The sequence below is a fragment of the Protopterus annectens genome, chromosome 10.part0 (genome assembly GCF_019279795.1).
Source record: "Protopterus annectens isolate FY-2018-M chromosome 10.part0, PAN1.0, whole genome shotgun sequence".
Classification (NCBI taxonomy): Eukaryota; Metazoa; Chordata; order Ceratodontiformes; family Protopteridae; genus Protopterus; species Protopterus annectens.
This window is the reverse complement of record NC_056744.1, coordinates 788,427,334-788,437,266: the sequence shown is the minus strand read 5'-3', so window position 1 is coordinate 788,437,266 and position 9,933 is coordinate 788,427,334. Positions and strand designations below refer to the sequence as shown.

General features: G+C 41.0%; 1 protein-coding gene across 3 annotated transcripts in view; it reads left to right on the top strand.

The window, feature by feature from the left end:
• Nucleotides 1-9,933, top strand: part of LOC122813345 (putative ferric-chelate reductase 1) — a 659,529-nt gene that overhangs the window by 400,817 nt on the left and 248,779 nt on the right. For all 3 annotated transcript variants that reach the window (XM_044085610.1, XM_044085611.1, XM_044085609.1), the window contains exon 8: nt 1,414-1,530. In XM_044085610.1, the coding sequence (XP_043941545.1) occupies nt 1,414-1,530 (117 nt within the window). The remainder of the gene's footprint in view (nt 1-1,413; nt 1,531-9,933) is intronic.

Genomic DNA, 9,933 nt, shown 5'->3' with positions numbered 1-9,933 from the left:
ATTATGTTCTATCTGCATGTCATAATGAAAAGAAATAATTTTGCATTTCATTTTTAAATATGAATCCTAAACCTAAAATGATTTATGTATTTTAATTGTGACTATGCCTTTATATGGGAATAATGGTGTCTATTGTATCATACCGAATGTAAGGTTGTACAGCCCTTTAAATTAAAGCTGAAAAAAGAAAGCAGGCACTGAGAGTGATTCGATGTAATGAAATCATTGCCTACCGGCTACTTTGTCTTTCTGGTATGTGAGATCAAGTTGTTTGTCTTGATAAAAGACTATAAAAGTTTAGTTAATTCTTAGTGAAATTTACTGCCACAAAGTACAAGTAATATGATGAACATACTATTACTTCAGGTGTTACTTCTATATTGCTTGCCAAAGTATTTTGAAGACTAAGGGAAGTTCCTTGAATATCTGTATTTGTATATGATTATAGGGTAAATGTTCAACAGATGTTTTATAGGTTCCTGTTCAGTCAGTTGTGTGTCATCAACACCTGCATCATCTAATTGCTGTAAAACACTAAAAAAGTGTTTTCACAAGGAGGAAAACCCCCTGTATTTCATACCCTTGCACCTCTAATAATAGTACTTGCAGGATCATGTTAGTGTCAAAAAGAAGAAACTACAATCCCTGTTATTGCACGATCTTGCTATGTACCAGTGCTATTTATCAGTCAGTTTAGTGATCAGCCATATATTCTCATCATTTCTCAGTAAACCCATTGGTATTTGTCCACTTGTCCAGTCTTCCTATATGTAGAATTATGGCCTAAACTTTATTCAACTGCCATTCCATTGAACATACATGATCAGCATCCACACCATCCATTTCTTTAAGCACCGAAGTAAATCTAATTTCTTTAAGTGTACATTACTCTAAATACCATTCATGTAACATGTTATTGAGTAGCTAAGCATAGCAAACCAACAATGAGCATTTAATTTATCTTACCCTGGAGGAATGTGGCAAGTGTGAATCATCAGCTCAGATATGAGGCAAATTCAAATGTCCTTAAGAAATCTGCAATAAAGTCACACCTAATTCTCTTCAGAAACCATAAATAAGACATAAAATATTTGTATATGTTTAAGTCTCTCAGAGAAGGATTTGTAGCAGATATGCAGTAGAAACGATATACTGTTTTAAATCTTTGACACGATATGAAGTTATGATAGAATAGTTCTCCATTTTGCTCAGATACTCTTGATGCATTCATTATTTATATATAATAACTCACAAGCAAAAAAATAGCTGTCAGATGTTTTTAAGAACTGTATAAGTTTATACTACTTTACGTTTTATTATAGTATTCTTATGTAATGCAGTATGACTTTTTAAATGTGGATCTTGTTTTCAAATACAAAGATTAAACCAGTCTGTTTATTTGCTTATGTTTAGGAAAGATTGGAAAACATTCTGAAGATCCTTTCAAAACAGCAGACAAAGTAAACATCACTGGCTTTCAAGAATCTTCAGATAACAGCAATGGAGAACCTTCTATCATTAAAGCACATGGTAGTGTTTATTTTATAGTGTACAGAAGGACAGCTTCACTTCCATTGTAGTTGCTTTTTTCATATATGAGTTCTGCTATATAACTATTTTGCTGATGAATGTGCAGTTAAAAAAGTCAGGTCTCAGAAGCTATTCAAAGCAAGTAGGTGCCAAGACTCTGCAGATACAATAATACTTTTTTATATTTTGTATAATATAAATAATAGACTTAATTGGTGTGCAGTTGTCAGAATGAACTTCGGAGATGAAAACCAATTCCATGGCATAGAGGTATTAAATCCTGACTAGGGCCCAAGAGACTTGTTTGAATAGAAGCTCAAGTGTCTTGGGAGTTGGCAAGGAGGATGGGTGTGCCCATGGGGGGGTGGCAAATCTAACCACATGTAGCTGAAAGCCATCAGTAGTAGAAGGGAGTGGGACATGTGGTCTGGGAATAGTTTTGTAGCACTCCAAGCTGCCATTTGTGAGTAGCCTTCACTGAGCTAGTGCACAGGAGCATACATTTGCATGGGGAAGGGCATACAGTGGCCCCTGTGGTGATACAGGTTACACATTCATCTCTCAGTGGGCGGAGATTAGGGCATAAAATTACTTCATAGGCAGAACACTGGAGTGAACACAAGGAACCCTCATGGCTGTCTGAATAATAATCAGACTGGACAACCCTTACCCCTCTGATCTGGAGATGACTCCACTAAGTCAGTGAATGGGCACAAGTCTGGTTGCAGGAGACCTGATGGGCAGCAAGTATTAGGGCACAAAGACATATAAAACTAGTTAAAAATGAAGTTTTGACATCATTGTAATGGAAAACAGAAAACTTGGAATACTGTACATTAGTAAAAGTTCACCTTGAAATGGATTTTCTTATAATAACAGATTACAACCCAATGAATCACTAATCTCTACAGAAAAAGCTATATGTGCCATTAAATTTAACTTCATCCTACATCTGTTAACATAATTGGGTGATAGAAGCAGAGTATAAAAATAGTATTGATCAAACTATCGTTTGTAAGTCATGATTGAAGAATCAATTAGAGAAGAATCACCAATAGCAGCTGATACTCAGTGTAATGATAAATCATAATAAATCATATTTCAGTTATTAACAAGTAACTTTCTAATAATGCCACAAAAGTCTTCTTTGGGCTGTCACATCAGCTGTTGCTTCTGCCAAAATCACAGAAAGAACAAGTACATAAGCAGGCAGTGTGCTTATTTTTCCGTTATGGCCAGAATATCTGGCACTGGGCGTAGAAAGTCACCATTTTTTCTAGCTGCCTTCTACTCGTTCAGAAAGTCAAAGTATTTTTTATTTCATGTTGTAATTATTTTCATTGTTACTGTATTTTATAAATTAGCTGAATGACTAGTTATATAAAAACCTGATGGTAACTACATTTTAGCACCATTGATTAAATTAGCAATCATTCTTTTATTCGTGCAATGTTGGCTTCTCATTTAAAAAACATATTATAGAATGACTGACCATTAACATTCAAAAACGAGCATGCTGATTGGTTAGCCCAACCAACGTGCCCATGGAAAAAAGTCCGGTCCCTGTAGTTTTTGCTATTAACATATGCTACTGAAATTCTCCTTTTTTTTATTTAAAAAATAAACAAATAAAATAAACTTACAAAAACTGGAGACTTCAAAACAAGAGAGACAGGACAGAGAAAAATGCAAGAATAATCAAGTACATTACGCACAACTAGAGAAACTTACCTGATTATACTTAACATTTTCTCTCTCTCATCTCTTATGTACATTGAAAATTTCTTTCTTTTTTTTTTAATTAAAAAAAAAAAATGGAGATCTTCCTTTCTCCTTTTCTTTCTTTACACAGCACTGATGTGCTGTGTAGACATGGGAACTAAAGTACCATACGCATGCGCAGTACATCAAGAAAGCCCCAGGATACCGCGGAAAAATGAGGAAGAGCAGCTTGCCACCCTTATACAAGAACATTAAGTAAAGTAAATAACTTTTTTCTTAAATAATGTCATTCTATAATAGCAATAACCAATGGCTGGGTGTGGATAATGCTAGATTTACCCATAGTTTACCAACCAAGGGTAAATCCAGCATTACCCACACCCAGCCATTGGTTATTGCTGTCATTTTTTTTTTTGTGTGTGTGTGTGTGTAACGTTGATTTCTTTAACGAACCAGAATGTTTTCTTTCTGTTCTGACTAGATATATTTTTACTGTAGCCAACTATGCCTGTCAACCAGCTGGCAGATATAACCACAGAGTAGACAGAAAAAAGAAGTTATGTACTTACCATAACATTCCATGTTTGTAGTCCATCTCGCCTATATTCTTGCTGGATGGATTCGGAGCTGATATTCAGCTCCGACTCTGCCTATACTAAAGCTCGAGAGCTTTTTACTGGCTCATCACGGCAATTCCCCAGATCTAGTTTGCAAGAAAGTAATAAATACCTATCAGGTAATAATAATAAGAAAGAAGTTGTAAAATACAGGAAGGGATTAGAAACATAATCCATTCCAGGTGTACAATAAAGAGCAAAGTCAGGCAGCCCCCACAAAAGGTCCACTAGATCTCCCAGAAACGGGAAGGGGGTTGGAGGGAGGGACGCAAGAACATAGGCGAGATGGGCTACAAACATGGAACGCTATGGTAAGTACATAACTTCTTTAGGTTATGTAGTGCTCTCTCACCGTAATTCTTGCTGGATAGGACAGTGTCCCTAGCACCTTTATCCCGGGTGGCTCAAGCAAAGAGACTGTTCAGCACAATGGACCCAAAGGATGACGTGTCCCGGGAGGCCAAATCCAATTTGTAATGAGTGACAAACCTATGTGGTTTTGCCCAAGTAGCTGCTGCACAAATAGTATCAATTGGAAGCCTAGATCTAAAGGTGCATGAAGTAGCTACACCCTAGTAGACTGACCTTAAGCTTTTAACGGTAATTGTCTACCAACTTGTTGATAAGCAAAAGATATGCAATCCAAAAGCCATTTTGAAAGAGTAATTTTTGAAACAGGTAAGCCTTTTCTTTTGTCATAAAAGGAAACAAAAAGTTGATCAGATTTCCTGAATTCTTTGGTCCTGTGTATATAGAATCTGAGTATCCTGTGGACATCTAGCTGGTGAAGTCTATACTCTGATTTATTAGAGTCGTTTGGATAAAACACAGGTAGCTCAGTGGTAGTATTCAGGTTGTGTTCTGAGCATACCTTAGGGAGAAAGGAAGGGTTTGTCCTAAGAGAGACTCTATCCTTGTGAAAGATAATGTAAAGAGATTGAATAGTTAGGGCTTGAAGTTCCGAGACTCTCCTAGCCGATACTATAGCTACCACGAACAGGGTTTTCCATGATAACAATTTTAAGTCTGACGACGAGGATGGTTCAAAAGGTGCAGACATCAAAGATGAGAGGACTAAATTTAAGTCCCGGGGTTCTAAAGGTTGTTTTATTGGGGGCCTAAGAAGAAGAATTCCTTTTAAGAAGGTTTTACAGAGGGAGTGTTGCATGATTGGATTCCCCATGAAACCAAAATGGAAATTGGAAATGGCAGCTAATTGAACTCTAACTGTAGCAGCTGCCGCTCCTTCATGAAAAATTGTTGTTAGGAAGAATAAAATGGATTCTAAAGGAGCTGTATATGGATCTAAGCCCCGGATTGTAGCCCAAAGGGAAAACCTTTTCCATTTGCTAGAATATAGTTTCTGAGTGGAAGGTTTATGGGATGAAATTAGGATGTGTTTGACCTTTGGAGATAAGGGAATGCACCTGGCTATACGTGGAATTGGAGCCGCCATGCTGTCAATTTGAGGGTGTGGATGGAGGGGTGGAACTGTCCCGATTGATGAATCTGGAGATCTGGAAATGGATCCAGAATCCAAAAGGTAGGGCCACAGGAAAGGAAACCAAACTTGTCGAGGCCAGTAAGGAGTAATGAGGATCAAGGAACTCAACTATCTTGCTTTCTGTATTACTTTGTGTATAAGTGGAAAGGGAGGAAAGGCATAGAGAAGTCCCAGAGGCCAATCGTGAACTAGAGCATCCCTGGGTGACATCCCCGGATGGGGAATGAGGGCAAAGTAGCTGCTGCATTTGGTGTTCAGATGTGTGGCAAATAGATCGCATCAAGGCTGGCCCCATTTGTGAAAGATTTCTTTCACAACCATTGGATTTCGGGACCGCTTGTGAGGCATCAGAAATGCTCGGCTGAGTTTGTCCGCTATTACGTTGGATTTCCCCGGGATATGCTTTGCTATCAGGAAGCGTTGAGTATCCATCACCCATTTCCAAACTCTTAAGGCCTCTCTGCAAAGTGGGTAAGACTTGGTTCCCCCTTGTTTGTTTATGTACCACACAACAGACATGTTGTCTGACTGAATCGCAATTGTTCCAGTGGGAATGGAGCTGTGCAGTGCTTGCAACGCATATAGCACCGCTCTCATCTCCAGAACATTGATGTGTAAGTGGTTCTCATGGTTTTGCCAAGTACCTTGGACTGTCTTTCCCAGATAATGCCCTCCCCCACCCTATATGGGAAGCGTCCGTGGTCAAAACTGCTTTCTCTTGGGGAGGAACAAGTGGACGACCTATGACAAGTTGTTTCATGTGTAACCACCATGTCAGATCCCTTTTTCATGCTTTTATTATATCTGATGAGATAATGGAAGGTCTTGCATCGACCATTGTGCAAACAGCATCCATTGGAGAATCCTCATATGTAGACGAGCAAGAGGAACTAATAAGATGGCAGAAGCCATAGTCCCTAGGACTTGAAGTGCTGCTCTGGCCTAGACTCTGTTTGTTTAATAAGGATCTGATCTGACTGCGTAGAGATTCCACTCTTTCCTGTGTTAGCTTTACTTACATGGTGGTTGTGTCTAGTTCTGAGCCTAGATATACAATATGCTGCGAGGGATATAAGACTGACTTTTGCAAGTTGACAGTGATGCCTAGGCTGGTGCACAAGGATAGAGTCTCGTCCCTGGTTCTTATGAGTTGATGCTTGGTGGTAGCAGTGAGGAGCCAGTCATCTAGGTATGGAAACTCCTGGAATCCTTGATGTCTCAGGTGAGCCGTTACCACTGCCATGCATTTGGTAAACACTCTGGGGGCTGTAGTGTGGCCAAAGGGCAGTCTTCTGAACTGAAAATGGCTGGCTCCCAGCCGGAAGCGTAAGTGTCTCCTGGAGCGCCTGTCCATTTTGATGTGGTAGTATGCATCCTGGAGAATGAGTGAGCACATCCAGTTGTCTTTCCCGATAAAGGGAAATATCAACTGCAGAGTGACCATTTGGAACTTTGATTTTCTTACATGCTTGTTGAGCCTGCTGAGATCTAGAAATGATCTCCAGTCCCGTGTCTTTTTTGGAACTAAAAAGAATCAAGAGTAAGTTCCGGATACTACTTGCTCTGCGGGGACTTCTTGGATGACTCTTTTTTGCAGCAACGAGATGACCTCTGATGTTGCCCAGTCTAGTTGGATGGGTGGTACGTCTGGAAGAGACCGGTTTGTTGGGGGTTCGGAAATAAAGGGCATCAGGTAACTTCTGGATATTACTGTGTGTACCCAACGATCTTGAGTGATAGTTAGCCAGGCACTTGGGTACAGCGATATACGACCCCCAGCTGCCTCCAGAGACGGACAGTTGGGCAACCCCTCAGGGTCAATGGAATGTTGCGGACCTCCTCTGCCATGAGGACATCATCTTCCATTATATCCTCCCCCTCTGCCCCTGGGGGAGGGTTGACCTTGTGCCAGAGGAAAACCTTTTTGGGATTTGCGGAACCACATTTTCCCTCCTGTAGTACCCTTGGGATAGGGTCTGGATGGGAGAGAGAAATACACTCCAACGGCAGATAAGGTTTTTCCTTCCTGATCGCACCTAGTCAAAGTTTCTTTCACTTGGGGTCCAAAAAGAGATGAACCATCAAAGGGAACGTTAGTGAAGGAAGACTTAAAGGATTCCGTAAAATTACAAGCCGCATCCACGAATGTCTCCAGAGGGCTACTATAGCATCAACTGGAATTTCTTTGCTAAGGAAAGACTTGTCCTCAGATGCAGTCATAAATTTGTTTGGCCTCCTCGGGACGGTTTCCTCTGAATCTGGAGAGGTCCATGCTTTCCGCGAAATGACCCCCAAAAGTTGGTCATAAGGTGGTGTCACCCAAGAGGTGGAAGGTTGGTAGCCAAAGGCCTCAAGATACACTGATTCATCCTCAATAGGGTTAGAGGTCTTCCAATCACCCCTCTGTCTAAGGATTTCTAGGATGTCAGAGAAGGAGACCTCCTCAGAGGGAGATCTAGTGGACCCTTCTGATTCCTCTAAATCAGTGTCTGATGTGACAGACTCAGGAGAGTCGACATGTTTTCTCTTACATAACCTCTTCTAAGGGAGCTCTCCAGCGGGATAATCTGGGGAGGTCTCGGAAGAGGGACACCTCCAGTGGGGGCTACTTGAGCCTCTGGTTCCCTGTGGGGGTGGCAGGAGGGAAGAGTTTTCTGCTTGCTGCTGGTGGGACACAGGTTCCAAAAGAATGGCTTTGGCAGAGGATAAAGCCTTCTCTATAGCTTTGAAAGCCTTTCCCCCCACTCCGAAGAAGACCTCAGCTCCAAGGGGGCAGATGGTCGACTCCTAACAAGAGGTAACGGCTCCGAAGGAGAAGTGGGAGCTGAGTTGAGCCGAGGCTCCGAGAGGGAGGGTCACTTCCGAAGAGAACCCAGGGTGACTGTCCCCCTTGGAGTCAACACGAGAGCATCAGCTCCCAGAACCCTTGGCTCCAGACTGTGCCATCGAGGATAGAGTAATTGGTTCCGAGGAAACAGGCTGAATTCCTGGAGCCGAAGGGTTGAAGACAGAGGAACCTGATGTAATAGGCTCTGAGAGCGAAGCAGTTGGAGGAAGAACAGTGATCGGTACGGGGGACAGCTCCGTGACCTTTGGGTCTGGAGGGGTCAATTTTCTAGCCAGAGCTGGATCTGAAAGCAACCTCTTCACCAGCCTCTCAATGTCCTCATCTGATAGGGTCCTGGAGGATCTGGTGGAGACTGAAGGAGGCCTCCTTCTCTCCAAAATAGGAGATCTCAAAATAGGAGATACAGTCTGGATGTCAGGCAAAACCTTTGGTACCAAAGACTGTCTCAGAACCAATGGAATAGACTGCACCGAAGATGAAGCAGAATCGGAATCAGAGCTCCTTGGTTCCGATGCTTTAGACTTTTTAGTCGGCTCTGAAATCGGGGCTGATGATTTTCTCTTTGAAGATTTTGGAGCTGCCTGACCAAGTTCCAGCTGTTCCTGGTGGGAACTGGTCATGAGACCCCTGTCAATAAACTTTCTCTTCCTTTTGTTTAACACTTGTACTAAAAGCGTGACAGAAAGTGCAAGGTTCCTATAAATGGGCTTTGCACAGACAATATACACAACTGGTGTGGCTGTCTATAAGAGACATTTTCTGAGCATACCTGTCGCATTTTTTGAAGCCTGAAGGGCGATGATCCTTATCTTTATCTTTAGACATAGTTAAAGACTAAAAAATAAAGGAGTAAGGAAGAAGATTTTTTTTTTTTAATAACAGTCACAAACACACACAGGGAGGAAAGGCCCTCTAACTTAAACGGGCACTACGGCCCTCTAATTTAAACGGGCCGTACAGTCCTAAGGGGGGAATAGGGGTTGAAAACTTTAAAAAAACAGAAGCACAATACAGAAGAAACTAATATATATATATATATATATATATATATATATATATATATATATATATATATATATATATATACACACACACAAATGAGGAATGCCACCATCCAAAGGTTTCCACGAGAAGACAGAAATCCAATGAGAGGTAAAACAGGTAGAAACTACCACGATGTAGAAACAGACTATTTATTATAGAAATAAAATGACAAGCGCTTTCACGTGCATCAAAAGTGGTAAAAAAGGACTAAATAAATAAAAAATCATTCTACTTAGTCAACGAGCCAGTAAGACACAACCTCGAAGCTTTCGCGGCAAACAAGATCTGGGGAATTGCTGTGAGGCACCATGGGATAGGGGCTAGCCTCGAGCCAGTAAAAAGCTCTCGAGCTTTAGTATAGGCCGAGTCGGAGCCGAATATCGGCTCTGAACCCATCCAGCAAGAATAACGGTGAGATAGGACTTGTATAACATCAGATTTTTTTTTCTTCCCTTCAAGCTGTACAACAAAGTGTGTTACAGAACCTGTTCCAGATGTATTTCTTTTCATTCTGTCACCACATGTAACTCTGGCTCTGCTCACATTTCAAGTTATTTCCTAAAAACATGGAATTTAAGTGGTGACCCATCCCAGCCCTGTCCAGCCTGAACAAGTTTATAAAAATGTTTAGTTTTTAATTCCACTGCTACGAAAAGGAGTCTGGTTTC